This window comes from Neltuma alba, unplaced genomic scaffold (assembly GCF_004799145.2).
Source record: "Neltuma alba isolate B1F8T4 unplaced genomic scaffold, ASM479914v2 tig00006085_pilon, whole genome shotgun sequence".
NCBI classification, from domain to species: domain Eukaryota; kingdom Viridiplantae; phylum Streptophyta; class Magnoliopsida; order Fabales; family Fabaceae; genus Neltuma; species Neltuma alba.
Window position 1 is genome coordinate 10,450 of NW_021634343.1, and position 26,331 is coordinate 36,780.

General features: G+C 32.8%; 3 protein-coding genes across 3 annotated transcripts; 1 reads left to right on the forward strand and 2 right to left on the reverse strand.

The window, feature by feature from the left end:
* Positions 1 to 266: 266 nt before the first annotated feature.
* On the reverse strand, positions 267 to 2,462 carry LOC114749538 (TATA box-binding protein-associated factor RNA polymerase I subunit B-like). The gene has a single exon (XM_028938036.1). It carries the CDS (start codon positions 2,460 to 2,462, stop codon positions 267 to 269), a length of 2,196 nt encoding a protein of 731 aa, XP_028793869.1.
* Positions 2,463 to 8,228: 5,766 nt separating this feature from the next.
* LOC114749537 (mitogen-activated protein kinase kinase kinase 17-like) lies at positions 8,229 to 9,421 on the forward strand. The gene has a single exon (XM_028938035.1). The coding sequence runs from the start codon at positions 8,318 to 8,320 to the stop codon at positions 9,398 to 9,400; it is 1,083 nt and encodes a 360-aa protein (XP_028793868.1). The 5' UTR covers positions 8,229 to 8,317; the 3' UTR covers positions 9,401 to 9,421.
* A 5,039-nt stretch (positions 9,422 to 14,460) lies between these two features.
* LOC114749539 (F-box/LRR-repeat protein 25) lies at positions 14,461 to 20,413 on the reverse strand. The gene is made up of 4 exons (XM_028938037.1): positions 19,442 to 20,413; positions 19,159 to 19,329; positions 18,637 to 18,693; positions 14,461 to 14,889 (listed from the first exon to the last, which is right to left on the reverse strand). Exons 1-3 carry the CDS (start codon positions 20,411 to 20,413, stop codon positions 18,655 to 18,657), a joined length of 1,182 nt encoding a protein of 393 aa, XP_028793870.1. The 3' UTR covers positions 14,461 to 14,889; positions 18,637 to 18,654.
* Positions 20,414 to 26,331: the final 5,918 nt, after the last annotated feature.

A 26,331-nucleotide genomic window follows, 5' to 3' on the forward strand; every position in this document is an offset into this window, starting at 1 on the left:
CAAAGTAGTAGAAAACAAGTTGTCTCAGAATATATTATAGGCATCAATCTACTCCATGGACTAGTTACACCTTAACCTAAGTAACATAAAATTAGTGCTCTGACTCTAAATACCTTGCATGTGTTAGTGTCTCTGTCAACTTGCAAACTCACACTATCAAGGGTAGTTTAAGATCCAGGACTTGTTTGATACCAAAGAGATCTAAGCCATACTTGTTAGAGGTCAATCAAAAGCTTGTAGAAGAAAACACTCACAATTCAAAATCCTCATATACTCAAATCTGAAAGTCCCAGTTCATCAACAGATACTTCATTTTCAGGGCCCTTCTCACCACCGCAAAACTGGCAAGAGATCCTTGGAGGTTTCACACGCAAGACCTTGTCAATCCTTTCTTCTATCCAAGCAAGTCTTCTCTCAAAGCTCAACACGCCAATATGCATAATCCGAAGATCAACTTGTGCAGCCCTAGCACAAGCCCGAAGTATAATGTAATAATCAGCATGAGCTACATAAGCATAGGCACCTTTATCCTTTTTTCTCACGTAGTGAACATAATCAAATCTTTTGGGCTTCACCCTCGGAGGTATGTAACAGAATTTGTTCTCCTCCATGTCCAATTTCAGCTTTCTGATGGCCTCATTATCATGAGACTCTGAAGAGGTTTCCCCGTCATTTTCTGATTCATCAGAGTCTAGTGAACTCTCGGGGGAGTCATCATTATCCATTGCATCATCATCATGTGTTTTGTGGCCGAAACATTCTGTTCTCCGTTTTTCCTCCTTGGATGTTTTATTAATACATATCTTCCTGCTCGGCTTATTTTGGTTCAAAGAAGCATCAGGTTTCTCTACTCGTTCAGCTGGTTCAGAATCCTTGTCATTTTGATAAAAATTCCATGAGAATTCTATCATCTTCTCTTCTTCATGATTCTCAAATGATGGCTCTAATCCAGCAAAGACAACATCTTTGCAATATTGGAGATATGTCGACAAGTCCTTTGAGTACCCATATTTGTCAGCAACCCCATCATATAATGTATAAAGGTGGTGTAGAAGCCTCGCAGCATCCCATTCTGGTTGCTGGGGTTGTACTGGGTCTTTGTCAGAACGTTCACTATCATCATGAAAAGGAAAATTGGTATTCATTCCACCATTTCCTTTTCCTTCAGAGCCACTTGCAGATTTGACTGAAGCAGCACCGCCATGACACAAACTCCTTTCCCATTCTCCAAAACCATTTATGTTATACAACATTCTTATCGCTACTATCAGAATTGACATAACACAAACACGAGTAGGAAGCCTCAATTCATTTGTGGATAGCCATAAACCTGGGGGCATTGACCATTCATAAATCTTAAGTGCATCAGGAAGAATCTTATCAACTGGAAGATGTAAGTCTTGAAGATAACGCAAAGCTATTGCATAGAAGTTGACAGGAGGCAAATCCAGGCCTATGGAATCAGCAACGGATGCTGCCAGTGACTCTAGCTTCTGTAAAGACACAGCTTGCGAAGGCCTGAACATAATCATTGAACTTATAGGACATGCTTTTGTAGGTTGCCCCATGCGCTTTTCAATTTCACGAAATGCAGAAAAATATGGAAGTCTCCCTTCAAGAGTCCACTTCATTATGTCTGTAGGCAAGATTGCTTCCTTGGCAACATGACAAGCAAGGAATGTAACAGCTACAGTACAAGCTAATGGGATACTTTTCCTTAAAGACCTATACCATATCATTACAGCGCGCTCACCATGGATATTGTGAGGTTCTGCTTCGTATTTAGCACGGGGCTTGTGATCAGCAGGCTCTTCTTCTTTCTGCATCTCAGACTCGTGAATTACTTCATCAGCCCACCCATCATCGAAAACAGCAGTCCCAGAGACAAATCTCAACCAAATTGGCCCAACAATCCCACATATCAAAGGGTTCACCTTGAACTCCTTCACCAATGCTTCACATTGAAGCTGGACCATAATCTGCAACCCCATCACATAACGCATCCTTATCTCAGTGTAATAATCGTCAAAACTCAGAACCCTCACGGTATTTGAACCCCCAAAATCGCCTGGAACCGAGAAACCAGCCTCATTAAATTGGAAACCATAATCTGAATCTCTTTCTACCTTCAAACCACCCTCAGAACGATTTCCTTGACATTGAGGAGCTTCGTCTTCCAACCCCAGAGACTTCATGAACTGGGACTGGGAATCGTAGATGGAATCATACTGAGAAATAGGTTCAACCTTGATCGCATGCGAACGCTGGCGGCGGTGACTGGCTAAGTAGATGCCGCCGCTGGCGTCTCCTCCCATGTTGACGAAGTCCTCATCGGCCACACCGGTGTCAACTATGTCGTCAGCCTGAGACCCACATCGAAGGCAGTAGAAGAAGCCATCGGAACCGTCAGCTAGACCCACGTTGCCACAGGTATGGCAGGTCCAGGTGTGGCTATTATCCATTCCCGACGATGGACGGCGGAACCGGTGGCGGAGACGTTATCGGAGAACGAAGAGGCTCCAGTACCCTTCAAGCTTTCATATTAGCAAGATACGGACTGAGGAGAAAGACGGCGACGGCGAGGAGATGTAGCCACGAGCACTGTAGCAGAGGCAGCCGCGACTTGCGAAACGGCGAAGTGAGAAGAGAGAGTGCGTAGTCGCCAGGGCAGTCTTATATGAGAAGGCCGAAGAGCTCAGACTTGAAAACAGAGGCTGACAAATTCGGAGCATATTTGTTTGGGAGAGGTAATCCGGACCCGTCCGGAATAAAATTCGAAATTTAATATGATTTGATTTTAATATTTTTAATTAAAAGTTTTTGTGACATTCTTAATATGTTTTTTAGAACCATGACCTCAGGACATTATATTCAAAGGACTCAACCATCTACTAATTGAGTCAGCCTTTCTTAATTTAATTTTAATATCTTAATGTGTATATAATAAAATAAAAATTATATATTTATCAATTTTTTATTAAAAAAACTGCATTTAAACCATATTGTGAAGTAATCTCTGCCTTAAGCATTAAAAATTTAAAATTAATTTTTGAATGTTCATATAATATAAAGTAATTTGGATTAAAGTGCAAATTTGCTGAAAATTTTTATTCTAGAGCTTTAGTCATTCAAAAAGCTTTTTGGATGTAAATTTTTTCATAAAATTTAAAATAGTATCAATCTTGTTTCTTATTATGATTTTAAACTTTTTTAAAATAAATTTTTTACATAAAAAACTTGCTGTTGTTGTGGAGTGAAAATTTTGGGAGAAATAGCTAAGTAATTTCACCTAAGTTACTCTTCTCATCTTTTTTTATAGATAACAACTACCGAACTATCACCTCCTTCTTGTCATTAAATATATTTTTTTCTAATAAACTCGTCTCTTGATATAAGTAACATTTGCAAATTGTCCTAAATTTTTGTAACAAATTTTTTATTTTGCCCTCATGAATTACTTATTTTAATACTTAGTATATTTATTATTCCAGTTTTCAAACTATCATCTCTCTATCACATATTTTCTCTCTTTCATAGTTTTTTTTATTATGATAATTTTCTTATTATATTTCTCATACTCTATCTCTTAAATAAGGATATTTTCAAAAAAAAAAATTAATTTCTGTCTTTAATCAATTTTAACTAAGTTGTTAGTGTAAAATTGCTTATACAAACGAATATACAGATGGTGCAATATCCAACTCTGGCCGTCCGTTCCCGCCAAAATCACTTTCTTGGAAGAGCGCGGTATTTTTTTGTTCGAAACTTTTGCCTTGCCCAAGCCCGTCTCCCAAGTAAAAGTCACTCTTCACTTTCCCTCGGCAGGCCAGAGTGCAGAGACCTCTCATTCTCCCTCGGCAGCACGCTGGGCAATGTAGACTTCGAACCACTGTAACACTGCTTCTGGTTTGAATCAATGGTTTTTGCTTTTACCTCAAAATTTTTATGTGATATTGTGGGACACTGATTCGTTAAATGTGATCTTGTCGGGCTCTGATGATTTTTTTAAAAAAAAAAAAGTTGGGAAAGGGTGGACATATACGCATGCCTTTCTTAGTGATTGAATGTGATTTATTTCCTGTCAGGATAATAATAGCACACACGACCAGTCTCATATTGCCCTTTCCAATTATTGGTTTAATTCTTTAGAAGGTTGAAATGCTTGTGTTCGTTTGGGTATTAAAAACTCTGCTTATTACGTATATTCACTATTTTTCTGTCAGAACTCATATATTAACTTTTCAGCACCCAGTAATCTTTGTTTCTTCTGAAAATAACCACATTATATTAAAGTGGGACATGCTGTTGCTGGGTTTTTGAAAGTCATGAATTATGCTCTTGTGCGTATAACCATATATTAATTATAGGTGGGTTGCTGTATAAATTGTGCTATTTAGTTTCTAAATTTGTAGTGATGCTATATTGTTTTCCTCACTTGCGGTGTGAAATTTGTCTTTCCTCGCACTATTAATACTCATGTGGATAGTGAAATACAAATTGTAAAATAACAATCTGTTCATTCTTCTTGTTGTAGTGAATTGTGATGAAAATTGGAAACTTAATAGCAAAATACTTTCTTTCCATGAGATGGTGCCTCCATACTGTGAGTTTGAATTGGCAAAAGAAGTGCATGAATGCTTGATAGATTGGGGGATTGATAAGAAACTTTTTTCTATCACTTTGGACAATGCTACAATGCATGGCAATATGAAAGATATATTGAAAGAGAGGTTCAGTTCGCAAAATAGCTTGATATGCAATGGGGACCTTTTTCATGTTGGGTGTTGAGCTTATATCTTGAATCTTATAGTTCAGGAGGCCTTGAAAGTAATAAGTATTACTTTGCAAAAGATTAGGGAAAGCATTAGATATGTGAAAGCATCAGAGGCGAGAATTATTAAATTTTAGGCAATGTATTGAGCATGCTGGGGGCATTGACACCTCAATGGACTTGCAATTAGATCTGTCCACTGAATGGAATTCTACATATGCAATGTTGGAGAGTAGGATCAGATACCGTTGTGCTTTTGCTAGATTGGCTTTAAATGATAGTAATTACAAGTGTTGCGCATCCAGTGAAGAGTGGAAGAGAGCAGAGGGAATTTGCACTTTCTTGGAGCCATTTGAAGGGATTGCAAACTTGGTGTCTCAGTCATCTTATCCGACTTTAAACAAGTATTTCATGAAAATGTCAAAAATTGAGTTGTTGTTAAAAGAAAATGAGATGAATGTTGATCCTATGATTTGAGATATGGCCCATAGGATGAAAGAGAAGTTTGACAAATATTGGGGTGATTACAATGTGATATTTGCACTCGGGACTATCTTTGATCCACGATTGAAGTTTGAACTCATAAAGTATTGTTACTCATTACTTGAGCCCATAACTTGCAATGTGAAGATTGAAACTATCAAGAATAAGTTATATATTGTTTATAGTCAATATAAAGATATTGGTTCATCATCTTCATATCATGATATTGAATGTAAATTAAAGATGTGTCAGAGTCCATGCCGACAGTAACAAATCAACCTACTCTTAGTGCAAGGAAAGAAGAAGTTTTCGTTGTAGATTTTGATGCAGGTTTAATATTCTTTGATGAGTAAATTTGATTTGTGTCTTCTTTAGTGTATTTTTTTGTTGAATTTGAATTAAAAATGAGACTTTTGGTGCTACCTTATTACTCCTCCGGTCTTTAATATAGGACCCAATTATTGAGTTGGTTTTGGTTCTAAATATAAGAACCATTTATCATATTTATCAATTTTCTCTAAATTACCTCTATGGATACTCTCTCAACCATAATTAAGTAGAAGAGGAAAATGGGGTATTAAGAAAGATGATTATAGTGTTTTAGGAAAAACGTGTCACATTTCTTATAATTAACTAACTTACCTAACTTTCTTAATCTAATCAAATTAGTTAAATGGGTCTTATATTAAAAACCGGAGGAATAATATTTTACATGTTGCAGGACTACATTGATGTTGAGAGTAGAGATACTGCTTCAGTGGGAAAGTCTGAATTAGATTACTATTTGGAAGAAGTAATACTAGAACCTCACTCATTTCAAGAATTAGATGTCTTAGATTATTGGAAGACTAATCAGATTCGGTTTCCCCATCTTTCAAGGATGGTTTGTGATATCCTTAGCATTCCAATCACTACAGCAGCTAATGAATCAATTTTTAGCATCAGTTCCCATTTTCTCACAAAGTATAGAAGTTCTTTTCTTTCAAATAATGACCAGGCTCTCATCTGTATCCTTAACTGGTTGTATAGTTTCAAATATAATGGTATTAATACTTGCATTGTGTCATTTATCTTGTATATTTTTATGCTTTTGATTAAAAGCTTCTGGGCAGAGCTTGTAATGATATGTCTCTCTGGTTTACTTTTCTTGTGGCAGAGGATGGAATTGATGACGAGGATCAAGATGTGCTGTGATGATGATGATGAAGATTAGGTGATGCATTTATCAAATCAAGGTGATCAGATGATGAGATGCAGGATCAAATATTTGCATTAAAATGATCATGGAGAGAATCTGGTTCCATGTTGTGCTGGTTTGTTGAAACATGGGAGATTTTGCTGAAGCTGTATGAAGATATTGAAATGACGGTGTAGGCATGGCTTGCTTTTAAAACATTTATGTAAAATGTCTAAATCTATCATTTTTCATGCTGCTGGGAGGGAGAAATGAACATGGATTTGAAAGCTTTTCAATTAATTTTATCTACTTCATGTAAGCATAGAAACATTTGTAATTGGAAAAAAAGTGTGTTTTGTCACTTCATTATAAGATGTAAGGGTCCAGCATTATATGACTTCCAGTCCTAAATATAAAATTTATTGTGTAGTGCATTTTATACTACAAAGTGTATTTATATTTAGGACCGGAGGCAGTATATTGTTATGTGGACTATTTTGGAGCTTCTAGATGATTTGAGAAACATAAGATATGTGGAAAGAAATATGGTGTAAGTTTCTTGAACCACGTATTGGGCTCATTTTAATGGCAGTGCTGTAATGGAATTGGATAATAAAGGTATTCATCATGAAATGGTGGAGTTATACATAATATATGATATTACAAATGATGAGGAAGTTAAAAAATAATAATAATAATGATATGGTGGCTAAATTAGAAGAAGATGGTGTATTAAAATGATAATGAAAAAGTGAAACATGAAGATTTGAAGAAGTGAGTCCCCAAACTAAGGCAGACCTATTGATATTAATATTGATATTGATATTATATATGATAAATATCATGTCTACTCTAAAAATGATGAATTGCATCTGAGCTGGTGAGTATAAGAACAAAAAGTAAACAACAATCTCTGTATAAGTATAGATAAATAAAACGTTTCATAATCTAAATACAATTTATATTAGGTAACATTTCTATTTTGTTCTTGTCCTGTATAGCAACCATTGATATGGTGTGTATGTCAAATATCCCAAGATAATTTGGCCAAAAAAAAAATATAGTCTGAGATAAAACTATTAAAACAAAGTATTTCATAAAATAAATCAATCATATTATTTTATTTTATTTTATTGATAACTCCATACAACTATTTTATTATACATTTTGAGTCAATTAAATTTAAATTTAAATTTAAATTTTATGATTAAATTGGAATCAAAACATTAGATAACAAGAGTGAAACATGAGACAAAATTTAAAAAATTAAGGTGCGATAAAAACAAATTAATGGACAAATGTGTAACCTCAGACAAAGTTCAGGGCCCGAAAGTGTTTTTTTACCCCGAAAATTCAAACCATTTAATAAACTAACGGTTTGTACCAGATCTCTACGTCCGACTCCTATATATGGTTTCAAATTCTCCCTCTGAATTTCAACGATTAACCACTCGAGAAACAGAGACAGAGGCTTCTCTCTCACAGGGGGCGGTTTTCCCGATTCGTGGGAAACCGCTCAACCCTTTGGATTTGGCAACGTTCTCAAGGTTTCTCTCCGCTGTGCAATAATCTACATAGATTTGATTGAAGCTTTGTTGTCTTGTGTATTTTCCAGAATTTTCGAAATGTTCGTGATGTTAGAAGTGATGAATCGCTTGTTTATGTATGTCTGTACGTGTGAGTGTTTGGTTGATTTGTTCCCCCTTCTCTAGAGCATTCTTTTCTAAAGCCTCTGTATGATTGTTCATTGGACTTGTGTCTCTCCAGGTTGTATGCAGAATTTGTGGCAAACTGCATGAATTGTGAATTATTAAAAGTTTCATATTTCGAATTGGGGATTTCTCAATTCGAGATCGATTTGTTATTTTGTGAAAGAAAGGAGCGTTATGGCCAGAGTTTCCACATCTTTATCTCCCAAACGTGGGGAATGGGTGAAGGGGAAATTGATAGGATCAGGATCTTTCGGGACTGTTCATTTAGCCATGAGCAAATCCACAGGAGGACTCTTTGTTGTTAAATCAGCACATACAAGGGCTGAATTAGCAGCTTTAGAGAATGAGGTTGAAATTCTCAAGAATCTAGAACCATCTCCTTATATAGTCCAATACTTGGGGTCAGAAAGACACGGAGATGATCTCAATGTTCTAATGGAGTACATGGCTGGGGGTAGCTTGGCTGATATTGCAGAGAAATTTGGTGGATCATTACAAGAAGATGTGGTTCGTTTGTACACAAAAGAAATCCTTAAAGGCCTCAAGTATCTTCATGGTAATGGGATTGTGCACTGTGACCTTAAGTGCAAAAACGTGCTTCTGGGGTCTTCTGGGGACATCAAATTGGCAGATTTTGGATGTGCAAGGAGGGTGGAGGACTTGAAAAATAAAAGTTTGATGAAGAAGAATACCAAGTCTTTGGAATATGTTAGCGGGACCCCTCTCTGGATGGCTCCTGAAGTTTTGAGGAATGAAGAGCTTGATTTTTCTGCAGATATATGGTCTTTGGGATGCACAGTTATTGAAATGGCTACTGGTAGGCCCCCCTGGGGTGCTTCTAAGCATGATTCAGACCCAATGGCTGTCCTTTTGAAGATTGCCTGTGGTGATGAGATACCTAAGCTCCCAACCCATTGCACAAAGGAGGGTCTGGATTTCTTGAGGAGGTGTTTGGACAGAGACTCAAGAAAAAGGTGGACATGTGAGGAATTACTTAGGCACCCATTTGTATCAAGGGATTCATCTGTAACAACACCACCATCTTCACCCAAAGATGCTGCTTCCTCACCAGTCAGTGTGTTGGGGATCTCAAGTTTTGATGATGCTTATGATTTGGAAGAACCAGAAAGTCCAGAGGGAAATGATCTCTCAGTCATAAAGCCATTTACACTTTGTAAGGATGGGAGAACAATGCCAAGGCATGGAGATGAATGTGCATTATGTTCATCACAGAATTGGATTACTGTCAGATCATGATGAAACTGTCCGAACTGTGAGAACGGGGACTTAGATCCCTTCTGGTGTCAACAGAGACATGTGAAGATAGAAAAAGAAAGAGGCTTAGGAATCCACTGTTAATGAGGATCTCACTTTCCGTCTGCTTTTCCACTAACTGTCTCCCATCACGAGAAGGGATGGAACAGTTATATAAGCAACGGATTGAAATGTACAGTCAATGAGTAGGAGAGAGAATTTTTCTGTTGGGCTCTCTTCTCATTAATTAGTCACACTGTTAAATAGATTTGTTCTTCTAATCCCTCATTTGTAAGTATAGAAATAGAGACTGTTCAATATTGTATTATATATACACAAATGTGGATCCTTGAGTGGTCTGTCTTTTGTAAATGGATCAATAATCATGATTGTCAAAAGAATAAATCAGTCTCCTTTTTTTGGCCACAAAATCCTAGTCTCCTAATTACTATTTTTCATGTTTTCTTTATCTGAGTTTTGCTTTTTATTTAATTAAAAAATAAAAAATACTAATTATATCCTTATGAATTTTGATCAGTGATTGCTACTTTCATGTAGTGCTTTTTCTTTCTTTAGAATAGATTCTTAACCATAGAAAAAAAAAATAGACATGAGAGGTCACCAAGAAAAGAAGATAGTTGTTTAGTTTGAATGAAGCTTTAGTGGTTAACATTTCCATTGTTACAATTTTCATATGCGTAGAAGTGCCTTTTTTATATTAAATTATGACGCGTCTCTTTTTTGTTGAAAAATCTTAATGAACAAAAAACAAAAACAAAAGTCATAATCAAATCATATTTTCAAAATTGACAATAAAATGTTCCAGTCACAATTTACATTTACGGGAAATGCAAATTTCATGGGTTATAGCCTTAAAGGGAGCTGTTTGGGGTAACTCCAACTTCCTCAGCAAGTAGGATTAACCCCATTTGGAATCACAACATTAAAACATATGGTATTTGCTACTCTCTCCTTATCTTTTTATAAGCAACTTTAAACTTAATCACATATATCAAGAAATTAGTTAAAATTGGTTAAGACAATAAATATAGAAAAATTACAAGTTTTTTTTTTTTCCAAAATACCCTCATAAATGGGAGAGAGTATAAGAAAGAAAATCAAAAAAATTAATAATAAAGAAAACTATGGAAAAGAGAGAATGTGTAATGAAAAGGAATTATATTAAAATAATCTTCAAAACATTTATTATCTATGAAATGATGTTCTAAGAAACCAAAAATAAATATATCAACTACTTTGGTCGTAAATATAATGCTCATTTTATAATGTAAATTACACTATAAAATAAGTCTTATATTTAGAACCAGAATAGTACTCTTACGGTCTTTAATATATGACCCAATTCTTGAGTTGGTTTTGATCCTAAATATAAGACTCATTTTTCATATTTATCAATTTTTTCTAAATTACCCCTATGGATACTCCCTCAACCATAATCAAGTAGAAGAGGGAGAAGGGGTATTAATAAAGATGATTATGGTGTTTTACGAAAAATGTGTTATTTTTCTTATAATTAACTAACTTACCTAACTTCCTTAATCTAATCAAATTAGTTAAATAGGTCTTATATTAAAGGACAGAAAAGTATTAAAATAATTTTTTAATAGGGACAAATAGGAAACTTACTACAAAAGTTTAAGATAACTTACCAATATTGCTTATATTTAATAATAAGAAAAATAATGGTTATTGCGTATAAAAAGGGATGGAGGCGGTAGTTCAAAGGGAGACTAGTTTCGATCCTCGGCATTGATGTGTTAGTAGTGTCTGGCAATTTCCAAAAAAGTGCTTTTCCACCCCAAACCATGATTTTGGCAAGAGATTATTCAAACAGGTTGATTTTTCAGAAAACCCGGGTTTGGTCCAAAATCAAGGTTTTGACCTCCAAAAGCAAAAAAAAATAAAAAAAATTGCTTTTTAAAAATGTGGTCTTTTTTTTTCACATTGTAATATTACTTCTAATCCTTAATATAAGAGTTAGGTAACTGATTTAAGTAGATTAAGAAAATTACCTAAGTTAACTATTTGTAATAAATAGATATTTTCTTCCCTAAAATATCCTTTCTAATCATATGTATTTGCTAGAAGTATTATTTGATAAAATATTTAACATGTATAATTACTAGAAGGACTACTTTGAAAAAATAGATAAATACAATAAATAAAATAGATTAGAATTTTATATTTAAGACCAAATTGAATATTAAAATAGCTCTTATATTAAAGACCGGAGTTAGTATATTGTTAAAAAAATAAACTAGTTGTGAAAAAATATTATGAGATTTCATATTTAAAATCTGAGGTAAAATATTTCTCTGTTGACAAAAAAAATATTTTTTAAAAAACATATTTAATCTTATATTTTATAAATACATATATACATACTAATTATTTATTAATTACGTTTTTTATATATTATTTATTGTGTTAGCAAAAAATATATTATTAAAAATTTATTGTTTCAAATAAAAATATACTATAAAGTCTATCTTTTATGTAATTATCATAGTAACTTATACTCTTTTTAGTAATTTGCACATATAAAAAGTGTTTTTAATAACAATTATCTAGACACTTTCATTTTATCAAAATCACTTTTTTTACAAAATCTATTCTCCAGAAATTATTCTCTAAACTATTGTTTGGTTTCATGGAAACACCCCCTAAAAAAGAAAATAATTTAAAAGAAGATGATTGTATTTAGGGTAGTTCGCATCATAATCACTCCCTCAATTTCTTTTCATAAGAAACAAGCACTTCTATTTGTCCCTATTTATAAAGAACATTTGCAAGATGCTTCAAATTTTCTTGACTAATTTGTTATTTTACCCTTGTCAATTACTTATTTTAATACTCATTATAGTTTTATTTTATTTTCCAAACCACCATCTTTCTCCATCACACATTCTCTCTTCTCCCTAATTCTTTTTTTTTTATTTTTTTATTTTCTCTCTTATACTCTCCCTCCTCATAAATAAAGATATTTTTGAAAGGAAAAAAAAACCTCTCTAGTTTTACATATTTATGATCCATAATCAAGTTTAATTAATTTTTTTTATTTACGTGATTTAATCAAATGTTTCTTATTAAAAAGGGAACAAAGAGACTATATACATTACTCTTTTTGGTTTGTCACTCTCCAAATGTATTCCCTTCTATTTTTATTATAAAAAGTCAAAATTTTAAATGAATTAAGAAATTGAATAATATCAGTTAATATTTTTAAAATTTTAAAGTTATCCTCAATGAATAGAGCCGTCAAAACGGGCTAAGCCCATCGGGCCAGCCCTTTTAAGCCTTTTTAATTGGAGGGCCGGGCTTGTATTTTAGGTGGTTTAAAAGAAAATTGGGCTTAAAAGGGCTAGCCCTATAGGGCTCAAAAATAAAATGGCCAACCCTTTAGGGTCAAGGGCTAGCCCTTTTAAGCCCGCCTATTTTTTTTATATTATTATCAATATATTTATAAAGTTATAGATTAGTCTTTTATGAATAAGTTTAAATTAGAAAAATACTTAGAAGAATCAATACTCAAGCTAGATAATTGAAAAGAATTAGATGTCTTGGACTTGTGGAAGAACAATTAAAATCAATTTTCAATTCTTTCAAGAATGGTAGCTGATATTCTTAACATTTTAATCACCATAATAGCTAGTAGATCTTCATTTACCATCAGTTTACATATCTTAACAAAGTGTAAAACTTTTCTTATTCGAACAGATGTTCAGGCTCTTGTTTGTACTTATAACTACTGCATAGTTTTATTTTATATAAGGTAAATGAAGACAAAAACCTTAATATTTTTATCACTGAAGAAGAGCTCACTTGTAGTAAAGAACAATCAAATATTGTTGATCTTGATGATACTGAGGAAGATGAAGATAAAGATAATAATTATGTTGATATTGTTAATCTTTAACTGCTAGGTTTTATCTTTCTGTGTTTCGTGTTTTGTTAGATTTTGATTTTTTTTTTATTTTGGACAATAGTTTATTGGCATTTAATTTTTTTTCTATACACCACTAATTTATTTTACTTATATTTATAATTTGAATAAAAAATCTTAGAAGTTTTGTTGTTTTATTTTTTATTTTAAAATAATTAAAAAGAATTTAAATTTTAAAAAAATAACATAAAAGGGCCAGCCCTTTTAAGCCCTGAGCCCGCATGTTCAAGGGCCGGGCTTTAATAATTAAATAATTTTAAGGTATGTGGGCTTTAAAGGGCCGGCCCTTTTAAGCCCTGGCCCTTCAAGGGCTAGCCCTTTAGAGCCGGGCTAGCCCTTATTGACAGCTCTATCAATGAACTTCATCACTTAGAAGATATTGTTCACTATTTAATTAATAAGCTGTTTAATTGGTTACAAAACATCAAAGCAAAAGACATTTAAGGGAAAAAATTAATGCTTTACACAAAAAAATCTCATGATGAAACCCAAGGTCATTACAATATAAGAAAAATTACAATAAAGTCTTAAAGAAAAAAATAATTACAAAACAATTTTTAAAAATTCACTATTTCCTATCGTAAAACTTGTTATTAAAACCTTTTAGTCATTTTTTTTTATTAGATCTCATTGTAATTCTCCTTATAATATAAACCAAAAGTATATTGTTTACAGAAAAACACTCTCATGATTAAGAGTTTAGAATCATGATTCATCAAGCATGCATCTGACAATCTACTAAGGCTTTTACATGCTCAAAACTCCCCCAGACAAGGTGGTTCATATTTACATAATTCTAAATATAAAATCTTAATTCACTTTGTCTCTTAAATTTATAATTTATTTTCTAAAACATCCTTATTAATTACACATATTAAGTGGTTTCTATCTAAGGTACTCATGATTAAAAAGATACATTAAAGAATTCTACTTATTTTTGTTACAAATAACTAACTTAACTAATTTTCTCAATCTATTCAAATTAGTTAAGTGACTCTAATATTAAAAACCAGAAGTAATACTATTATAGTGATTTGCAAGTGTTGCCTCTTGAATTTTTGTTATGCTGCTCTATCTGGTTTATATAAATCATGATGGGTTAAGCATAAGTTGCTATTTTTTAATCTTATCAACATGTAGCCGATGATTGTATCTCTGATGTTCTGCAAGTAAAGTTGATAACTTTACCTCTCTATCTCACACACACACAAATAAACACAAAAGAAAACCAGAAAACAGGGGAAAAAAAAATTTTGAACAAGTGTTGATTTCTGCTCTTCCTCGCACTATTATCAGTATCAGCAGGCACACACTACAAAGTGCAATAATGACCCTATAATCCTTAGCTCCTACCTGCATAGTCATGGCATCACCAAAACAATCTTTAGCCCAAAGCACAGTGTTGCTCATAATGGAACTACTTTGTTTGAGAATCACCATCCAAATTATTGATTTCTCAAGCAGTCATCATTCCACCTCTTTAGATGGTTGGACTGATGAAGCCAACTTTTGGAACTACATCTTCCACCTACACGACCAGAAAATCACCCAAATCAGTATGCAAAGATGGGGAATGAATCATCTGATTAAGGATTTATAAAGTTTTCTGAAATTTGATTAATTTTTGTTTTTGTTTTAAATGAAAATCTCGCCTTTCTGGATTAGGTAATTTTCAGAAGATTTCACAGATCTTTCCTTCAGAGAATTCGTGCTACTAGAATGTCAACTCTGAGAAGTTATGCCATCCCATGGTCAATTACAAAAATATTACACGGGCCGAAATTATAGATTTCAGTAGGATAGAGTTTGAATGATTTCTGCTTGACTCCATAGAATACATCATTATTCTTAAACAAGCATGATCCAACATAACAAACAATAATTTTTAAATTGAGCATGCTAATATTCAGCATTTTCGCTTAAAATGTACACGGCGGCATATCAATTTGATACACTTACAGAAAGCCTCACAGATACATGCTAAATATCTATATGCTAATTGCAAATTATTTGACAGAAGTTTACTCAAAGATTTTCAAATCCAAAACATACCTCCTCCTACAGAAGACAGGTACAACTAAGGTTAATAAACTTTCCCAAGTATTATGGTATATGATCAAGCAGTTAAGAAATTATAAAGGGACTTAGCCACAGGACCGAGAAAAGATGAAGCTCAAGTTAAGGAGATTAAACCAAATGTAGATTGAATAATTCATATCAAATGCCCAGCCCCGATAATATGAGGCTCCACATACACTTTGAATGGGTCTTTCAATCACACGATGTCATACAAAATACAAGTCAAGATATCTGCAATATTCACAAGTCTTGAATAGTGCGACTCCCGTTCCCAAAAGAAAAAATAGTGCGACTCCTTTCAAACTCCATATAAATGCATATGGCTCGCTTTAATTATATATACAGAGCAAAAATAAGACAGCAACCAAGTCATTTTCCTCATATATGCGGATAAAGATCTTAACCACTTAAGATTGCCTGTTGCAGATAGTTTATAAATATTTCAAATTCTCTTTATTGAAAATTATGCAATAAACGTGCTCACATTCAGCATTTCTTCATTTTCCTCAATATCTGAGACTAAGGTCAATGTCGTTCGTGGAAAAGGATCAAGGCATATAATGATACTTAGGCATCAAAAGGTCTCCCCTTTAACAAAAGAACGCATTCCTACTGTAAATCACTAAATCTAGCCGATCTTTTTTTCACTAAAAAAGATTATCCAAAAAAAGATCAACGCCCCTTTGTCCTGCAAAACCCTTTGAACCATATACGGAGAAGATGCTATGAATCCAGTGGCTGAACTGAATTCTAATCTGAGACCCAAACAATTTTTTGTAAAGTTACAAATTTGCAGCATGTCATTCGTGTAAATTATACCGAGTATTGCCACTCAGATGAAATCACGGCCCATTTGGTTACATACACAAATATATATATATATATATTGACACACATTAAGAGAAAGGAAACAGAAAGGAATGGAATCAAATAGAAACGAATGTACTGATCCTAAATTGTGTTTGATATGATATAAATATATATTTTTTATTTTTATATATTTAATTAAATGAAACAAGAACAAAATACCAAAACACTCTGCATAAAATTTGTACAAACTTTTTACATTTTCCTCTCCCCTGGTTGCCTCAGAAAAATTTCCCACCCAAATGGAAAATAAATCCCCACTTGATATGGAAGGAGACGCCCAAGTTGTAATTTCTGTGCCGAAATACAATGTCATCCTTGAAGTGAAAAGTAGATCCCCACCTACTGCAGAGAAGCTATGAAAGTGACTCTATTGGGAATATCTATTTCTGATACTCACGTTGCACTTCATGTGAGAGAAAGAAAAACATAAATTCCCATCATTCTCTACCATTCCTTGTGCTGTCAAGAGATAACAATCGGAAAACCAAACTTTCAAACTTACGGAATTCCTCTTATTTCTGGTCGTTAAGGGCCCATCTCTTGCAACTGAAAACTCCTTTATTTATCTCTTAACAGGGTTTAAATAATTGAATGGGTTTCCCTAGATGGAGAGCTACTGTCATATCTGACAATATAACTTCTGTCATTATACGTTATAATGGCCTTATCACCATCCCAAGATACTTGTAATTTCATGCTCAATATGTAAGATTTCATCTTAACAGCTCAAGAAATGGTAGGTAGCCTAGTCTTCACCAGCATTGCCTCAGCAAAAATCTTTTTGTAGACTTCAGTAGGCTTTTCAGAATCTTAGACAAACCCTTCCTCTCAAACCTTTAGGAAATCCCAAAACCAACTCGTTGGAGCTTTCCCTAGCCATCTCACACCCTCAAAGCCAGAATAACCTTCTACAAAATTAGTCTACTTTGACACGATATTCCAATAAGGTTGGAACACTAGGACTATGTTTGGTAGGGGGGAAAGGGAGCTAGGAAACCAGAAAGGATGAGTGAAGGCTCATTTTGACATGATTGGCAGGTGTGACAAATCTTTCTTGAGAAACCCAGCTTCCATCATTCAAGGGAAGGAGCATTCCTCTAACAAAGTTGAGGAAAAGCCCATTATTTCTGGGAACCAAGATTAGTGACAATATTGCCCTTCGTAGTTCAACATCATCACCTGCGTTGTCATCATTGAACATGGTCTTCTAAATATATTGTCATTGTTCTCTTCTCTTACTCCCTTCTTGTTTCCCTTTTCTTTTCTAATCCTTGTCAGTGGGTTCAAAGACAAAGACACCATGGTGAATGGAATGGTTGTATTCATGTGTGGATTAAAAAAGGCATGCTGAAATCTGGGCATAAAACATCCTTTTTTTTTTTACAGCTTTATTGATTATTTTTGAGCAAAACAAAACCTCTAATCATCAAGCAGATTATTATTATGCTGCCCATTTTATTAATCTACATAGATTGATTTCTTCCCATGATACAGAATGAGGAAACAATGAAAGAGTCATCAAATGCCTCTGCTGTGCACTCCTCTTGTGGAGTCGAGGGCCATTTGTGTTTTTTCTCGCTTTTATTTCCTTTCCTATTATGACCTCTCTTTTCATACCAAACAAGCTTATGTGCCCAGAAAATCCATCCAAGCAAAGCATATTACCTTTCCCTTTCCACTTCCCATTCCCATAAACTTAAGATCAGACGCTACATTATCCTCATAACCTACCTTAATTTCCTCCATAAGGATCTCTAACGAGCATCAATTGCCGCATAGTCATAATACATCCCCCACTAAAGACAAGTAGACCGAGATAAAGAGCGCCCTTGCCAAACTCCTTGCCTATTAACCCATAATCAAAGTAAGCTTCATTAAACACGACGTAATACCCAAATAGCCATTCTCCATGCCCTGCAAATTGGCCTAGGTATCTTGAATTTATCAATCCAACCAGTTTTAGATTTTGGTATAAATATTCATATTAGAGTAGTTTACACTAAAGAAATGAGTCTATATATATTAGATGGGACATTCAAGGAAAACCACACAAGCACAGTAGACTATATAAATATCTTTGACCTTCATTCTACAAAGTTATCAATTTTTAGGACGGTCTTTGCCACTATATGATTGATTTCATTGGCATAATTGGAATCATAAGCATTTATAGACCTATCATGTTAACGCATCCAAACTGGCAGTTTAGAAAGTGGTTAATCAATAATGGATCCTTAGATTTAACTAGTTGGTTTTATCGCCAAGGATTTCACTTACAAAACCAATACCATGAAAAGAGATATTAAGACTATAGACAGCTCTGTACCTTATAAATTCACCAAAATCAGATATATAACCTCTCTTGTGCTCTTCCTTGTTGCTTCTGTCATAAAGGCACAAATTGTGAATGAGATCAAATTTGCCATTGCATTTCCACATCAGGTTTACAAAATGTTCTTCAGCACTTAAAATGTACTACAACTCAGCTTAGTATCTACCAACAGGTATGTCCTCATGAAATGGTCACAGCCAGCGAAGTAGGGAACTGGTGCATTATTTCATGGAATTTTCCTACATGGAATTATGTATATACAACGTACCAAAACAGATATCAATGCATGTGGAGATGGTAAATAACTCCAGCTGAGTTAGATAAGTTATTCCAAGTTAGCATCACGTATAAACTATTTTTGCTTCTCATGTAACATATGATGATGATGATGATAAATGTTGAACTATAACAAATTTCAGGATGCCGTCACAAGATCTACAAAAACGCTTAAATCTGTTCATAACGATGGGTTTTTTGGAGGGAGGGGAGGGACATCGTTTAGGGTTCAACAAGTACCTTAAGGTGTTCCACCCTGAAATCTTTAGTTGGAGAACCACTGAAAAGCGAGGTTATGATCTTGTCAGGAATGGTGAAGGAGCTGGGTCCATGTGGCACTTTAACTTTTAAAACCTTCATTCTACTAAAAAGAGAAGGGCAGCGCAGAACATCAGGAAACTTGGAAAGCATCTGCACAATCAAAGAGCAAGAATTCCACCATACCACAAACAAACAAAAAATCAGACCATTAAAAAGGAAAAAAAAAAAAAAAAAGGACGTGAGCAGAGCATGTTACACTCACAGTTAAAGTTTCAAAAGATAACCCCACAATCTCTGCACCACCAATTGCCCGAAGCATTTCAATCAAATGAGAAACGAACTTTCTTTTTGCCAATCCCTCGTTACCAAATAGATAATCAGCTAGAAGAGCATCAACATCCACACTCTCAATGAAGGGAAGTGCAGGAATGGAGAACTCGAGGATGTGGGACTCAACAAATTTGAAAGATGTTATTTTTGTTGAAGTGAGAACAATCTTACAGTGTGGATTAAGATTTCGAACATGTTCCATCCTTGATATAGTCAAGTTCGTGAGCTGAGGTGCAGAAATTTCAAAACTTTTAACTCTAGACGGAATTCGACAATCACTTATCACCAAATTTTTCAAATTGAAACAACATTGAAAAGGATCCAAGGTACCTTCCCCATCCAATATAAAGGAGCATTTCACAAGATGCAAACTAGTCAAGGTATGAAAATCCAAATTTGTGTTGGGCGGAATAATTATTTCAAGCAATTCAAGGGTTTTCAAGGATTGGCAATAGAAAAGCCGGGGCAATTCATCCACAATGCGAGGAAAATGGAAGCTCAAATGTTGAACCCCATGATCGACAACATGATCGATGACCCTCTTCACAAGAGGCTCAAACAAATCATGGCTATCTATGCACATTTGAATTGAAGAGTAAATGGGGTTAGATATATCGAACCAGAACTTGCAAATGTTGCTAGAGGCGTCCTTGCGAGAAAGAACAGAGAGGACGAAATCGGAGAAGGAAGAGTAATAACGGAAGGACTCACTATCGATGCTGAGAACGGGAAGGGAAACCCAGAGGTACCTCAATCTCTTGCACACGACACTAGTTTGAACTGCCATCTTCGTATCGAGAAAGGAGAGAATGTGTTGAAGAATTTCATCGGGGAGACTAGTGAGCTTGTCCTCCATCATCATCCTCTCTGCTTTGCCCACTTCTGGGCTCTCAATTAATCCCATCGTAGCCATTACCCACTCAGGTTTGATGTTCCATCTCCGATCACGGAATTTGAATATGACCTAAAAAATATTCGGCTAGACCCAAGACGTTTCGCGTCTCGCAGGAGATGAACTGTCCTGTGATTAACTCCTTCCAAGAAGAAGTGATTGATTGATTGATTGATTATACACGAAAGGGATAAAATCCAGCTTAGATTAACTGCATAGTGGCTTCCAACCCTTTTTTTTTTTGTCAGAACATTCTACCCTCATCCATTAATTTATATTTTTTTATTTATATGTTATATAAATTAATTTACATTTTAATTTAAATTGTATAATTTATTGAAATTCATTCTCATCCCAACATATTAATATGTGCAAATAAAACATCGAGATAATAATGATTTTTATTTGGAATTAATATAATAATATGTTTTAAAAATAAAATATCATATAAATTATGAAGACAAGATAATCAAGAAATTTTTATTTTTATCTTAAATTATTTTGTATTGTGAAACAATTGAGGGATTTAATTTTATAATTTTTTCTGATGAACATTAATAAAATATTACACAAAGTAGTAATTAATATTTAACTACCATCAAAAGCCCGCAACTTGAAGAGAAACCAAAAAAGAAGGGAGAGGAGAAGAGAGGAGGTTTTGGCTCCCCTCAAACCAAACATTACAACAATAACATATTATATATCTCGTTTTTCATATAAGATTTGGATAATTAATTTAAAGATATTAAAAAAATTAGTTAAGTTAGTTATTTTAATAAATAGATTTTTTTTTTTTAAATACCCATCAACCATATGTGTTGAAATTACTTTAAGTGGGAATTAGTTAGGAATAAAAGAAATAAATATTATATTGAAAAAAAATGAATTAGAATTTTCTATTTACCATCAAATCAAAACGTTAAACTAGTTTTTAACTTTTATATTAAGAAATAATAGTAGTAATACACAATAGCCATTGGTGGAATCATTGATTCAAAGGGTTCACTTCAAGAAATCACATTAAGTCCATGAAAAATCGCTCATCATAATAACATAAGAGCTTGATATAGACACAAAATAGTTGAAAATGCTTCAACTTAGTTTTGGCTTTTCGGCGTTTATAATGGTAAAGATTAATTACCAAGTATTTTTCCGATCAGCTTGAAATGTACGAAACAGAAACATTTTCCTCATATATTTGGCACTACTCCAAAATGAAGGCACTATCTTTCTTTTTCAAGAATCCTCATATGGGGTGTACCAGAGGAGTTTTTATTATACTACCTCCAGTCTTTAATATAAGACTCTGTTTGATTTTTATTTTGATTCTAAATATAAAACCTCAATCCACTTTATCTCTTATATTTATACATTTTTTTCAAAGTAGCTCTTCTAATAATAGGAGTTCTAGTCAATACACTTGATTAGCAAGGATATTTTAATAAAGATAACACTTATTTCGGACAAATAACTAACTCAACTTACTTTCTTAATCTCCTTAAATTAGTCAACTGGCCATTATAATTAGGACCACAGGTAGTACTATCCCTGGTTCTAAATATAAGATCTAGTTTATAATGTAATTTTTTAAGTTGCATCTATGAATCACGGATCATTAAGCCAAATGTGAAAAGGAGTCATTGTTTCTTAAGGGTTTGTTTGGCTCAATGAGAGGGAAGAGAGGATAGGGATTTTAATGGAGAGAATGGACGGAAAAGAGAGTGGAAGGATTTTAATATTACCTTGTTTGGATTTATAAAAAAAAAAAAAAAAGAGGGGAGAGAATGAGTTTTAATATTACCTTGTTTGGTTCATAAAAGGAGAGGAGAAAAAATATTTTAACATAGATGATTTTGCCCTTATTTTATTTAAAATATGGGCATAATAGTCACAACATGGCAAAATATTGTCATTTCCCTCCAAATCCTCCCAATTCTAAAGGGGAGGTTGAGGAGGGGAGGGGAAGAAAAATTAAATTTTTCCTCCCCTCTTAAAATTTATGTGTTGCCAAATAAGAAAAAATAATTAAAATCCTTCCCACTCTCTCCCCTCCCTTCCAAATTCCTCACACCAAACACACTCTAAGAGTTGTACTCCTCTCTTACAAAGAACAAGTTGTAATTGAAAGTTAGGGAAAAAATACAATTCTAGTCTACTTTAAACTCAAGAATCATGAATAAGATATTAGGTGGGTTAATGTTTGAGATCCTTTAGGGTATGTTTGGCTCAGTGAGAGAAAGGAGAGGGGAGGGATTTTAATGGAGGGAAGGGGAGGGGAGGAGAGTGAAAGGATTTAATATTATCTTATTTGGATTTATAAAAAAAAAGAGGAGCCGAGGGAAAAATATTTTAATATGGACAATTTTACTCTTATTTTATTTAAGATATAGGCATAATAGTCATAACATGATAAAATATGAATATAATGGTTACAATATGGTAAAATATGAGTATAATGGTCACAACATGGCAAAATATTATCATTCTTTCCAAATCCTACCAATTTGGAGAAGAGATTGGGAGGGGAGGGGAAAATTTTTTTTCCTCCCCTCCTAAAATTTGTGTGTTGACAAACAAGAAGAAATGATTAAAATCCCTCCACTTCCCTCTCCTCCTTCCCAAATCCCTCGTACCAAACACACCCTTAATATTTTGTAACATTGACCTATAAGAGATGGAGCAATTTTACTATAATTACATTGTAAGAGGTATAATAATGTAACCTTCCAATTTATCATTCAAAGAACAATGAAAACATACTATTCTTCAAGAGCTACTTATGCATGCTTTTATTCTTTTACAAACTTGTTCTTCAGACAGACAAGTTGCTGGTTGTCCTCACACATTCTGTGGACCTCTGCTTGTGACCATCTTATGATATGATCTCATCTCATATTTCAATCCTGACTTAATAATGTGATTTCAGAGAGAGAGAGAAATAAGACAATGAACAAAAATCTGCAAATTTATGTCTCATGGAAACAACACGGCGAATCTGCAACAAATAGACATGAAACAATCTGCATAATATATATCAAGGAGGGGGCAAATGAAAAGAGGAAGGAAGCAAACCTTAAGAATATTTGTTGAAAACTGTTAAAGTAAGTTGAGTGTTATTCAGAAAATACTATAAGAATAAAATTACACTAAAAATTACTTTCAAGGTGCTTAGTGTTACTGAGAAAATACTTTAAAAGTAATGTTATACTAAAAACTACTTTAAAATGCTGAATGTTTTTAAGAAAATTCTTGAAAAAGCAAAATTCCACACACAAAAAATTCTTTTATGATGCTAGGTACTATTAAAAGAATACCTTTAAGTTGATACCCTTTCTATCTGGATAATATTTATATCAAGTTTCTTATATCCATTATATCAAGTTTTCTGATTACACATAGGCTTGTGTTCTATTCTTAAAATACTACTCCTCTGATCCTTAATATAGGACTTAATTGTAGAGTTAGTTTTGGTCCTAAATATAAGACCCATTTCTCATATTTATCAATTTTCTCTAAATTACCCCTATAGATATTCATTCAATCATAATCAAGTAGAAGAAGAAAAAGGGGTATTAAAAAAGATGATTATGGTATTTTAGGAGTCATATTTCTTATAATTAACTAACTTACCTAACTTCCTTAATATAATCAAATTAGTTAAATGGGTCTTATATTAAAGATTGGAGGAGTATCATTTAATTATAAATTCATATGGACAAAAAAAAGATACGAAGTGACGTGTAATTAAAGAATGGGATAATTAATCTCTGGATCCTTATAGTTTCATCTGATTTTTAATTAGGTCCTTATAAATTTTTTTTCTTTTTATCAGATCCTTTTATTTTCACATATTTTTAATTAGGCCCTTCCTGTTTTTTTTTTCTTTTTATTAAATCCTTATAGTTTCACTTATTTTTTAATTAGGTACTTTGTAGTTTTAAAAAATTATTTATTAACTTATTCTTTAAAATTACCTTCATTTTTAAATAATAATTATTTAATTGGACAAAATAACTAATATAATCATTTAGTAATTAATAATTAATCGGCATAATCAATTATATTAACTGTAAATTATTTATAATTATATTCCAATTTTAGAAATTTTTATTATTATAATTTGAATTTTGTAATTATAAAAATTAGAATTAAAAATAAATAATATATATGTTTAATTAAAATTTTAAAATAATATTGACATAAGATTATTATAATAATTTATTATTTATAGAATATTATTATTTATAGAATAAAGAATAAAACTACAAGGACCAAATTAAAAATAAGAGAAAACAATAAGGACTTGATAAAAAGAAAAAAAATTATAAGGACCTAATTAAAAACACATGAAATTATAAGGATCTGATAAAAAAAATTATAGGGACCTGATTAAAAACCGGTAAAAATTATAAGGACTTGCGTATTAATTATCCCTTAAAGAATTGACATAATGAATATAAAAAATTAGGCCTAACTATTTTTCTTTCATTGTGACGCGTTTCTAACTATCTATTATCCATCTTTAAAAAAAAATCTATTATATTGTTAAATTACATTTTTAATCCTTATTGATTATCAAAGAAGGAAAACATGATACTTTTTCTGGTCCTAAATATAAAACCTATTTTGTAATGCAATTTGCATTACAAAATAAGTCTTATATTTATTGCATTATAAAATAGGTTTTATATTTAGAATCGGAGGTTTTTTTTTTTCGGCACATCATCATTATTATTACTTTATTAATTTATCCATCCAATTCAAATAAAAAACTTAAAACTACCCAACTTTTAAAATGTAAAACATAGCGAACCTAACTAATCCAATCAGGCCTACCAGAATCCAGGACATGGGCTATTGGCCCAAATTGTCACCTAACGTTATATTGCGAGTTGGGTCGAACCACATTAACAAAAACAACTCAACTTTTTCCCCACTTTGGCGAAACTCAATTTTGTTTTGAACACTCCCAGAATTGACCTCCGTCGCAGAAAGGTCTAGCCAGGAAAACCGAGGAGATAAGAAAAGTGTAAAGAAAACAATGAACGAAAGAAAACTATTAGCCCCATAAAAAAAGCTATTGGCCCTAAAAAAATAAAAAAGGTGAAAGGGCACTATGGATAATAGAGATTGCTTTAATGTTTATAACTTCTTTGTTGGAAATTATTGGGCCAAGACAACTACGTTCACTCAAATTAACACCATGTGGTGATAGTGTGGATGTGACTCTCTTTGGCATTTTCCTTTAATTCTATTGTTATGGCAAAGTTTAATTTTCCTTTCATCTTCTTTGTCTCTTTTCACCTTTTTATATATTTTATCTTAAAGTAGTGTATGATAGCAAACTTATTGTTGGAACTACACGGAGGAAAACCACTATTTCGTTATTCGTCTTGTTCATAAGTATAAAAATTAGATAACTAATTTATTAAAAGTGAAAAAATTAACTTAGTTACTTATAAAAATACATATGCTGATTTTTTTTAAGAATATGATTTTTAATTATTTACACCAGAAGTTACTTCATTAATGAAAATTCTCTTAATATGTGTAACTAATAGAAATAGTAAAAAAAAAATTATAAATTCAAGAGATAAAATAAATTAAAATTTCATATTTTGGATCACAATAAGTCTCTTTACTAACTTGTACTACCTCCAATCCTTAATATAAGACCTCATTTGATTTTTATCTTAGTGCTAAATATAAGATCTCAATCCATTTTACCTATCATATTTATCTATTTTCTTTTCAAGATAGTTTTTTTAATAATAGTAGTTATAGTCAATAAACTTGATTAGCAAGGATATTTTATAAAAAAACAAAATATTTATTACAAATAACTAATTTAATTTTTTTAATTAATTCAAATTAATCAACTAACTCGAATGAGAAGCAGTATTTAAGATGGGGGTACGTATTAAGTTACT

What these genes read in the sequence shown, in the direction of transcription:
- LOC114749538 (XM_028938036.1), bottom strand. Translation starts at nt 2,462, where the DNA reads ATGGATAATAGCCACACCTGGACCTGCCATACCTGTGGCAACGTGGGT.
- LOC114749537 (XM_028938035.1), top strand. Translation starts at nt 8,318, where the DNA reads ATGGCCAGAGTTTCCACATCTTTATCTCCCAAACGTGGGGAATGGGTG.
- LOC114749539 (XM_028938037.1), bottom strand. Translation starts at nt 20,413, where the DNA reads ATGGGATTAATTGAGAGCCCAGAAGTGGGCAAAGCAGAGAGGATGATG. An exon ending in TATCTTTTGAAACTTTAACT is followed by an intron (nt 19,330 to 19,441) that starts GTGAGTGTAACA and finishes TTGATTGTGCAG; the next exon opens with ATGCTTTCCAAGTTTCCTGA. An exon ending in TCAGGGTGGAACACCTTAAG is followed by an intron (nt 18,694 to 19,158) that starts GTACTTGTTGAA and finishes CCTTTATGACAG; the next exon opens with AAGCAACAAGGAAGAGCACA.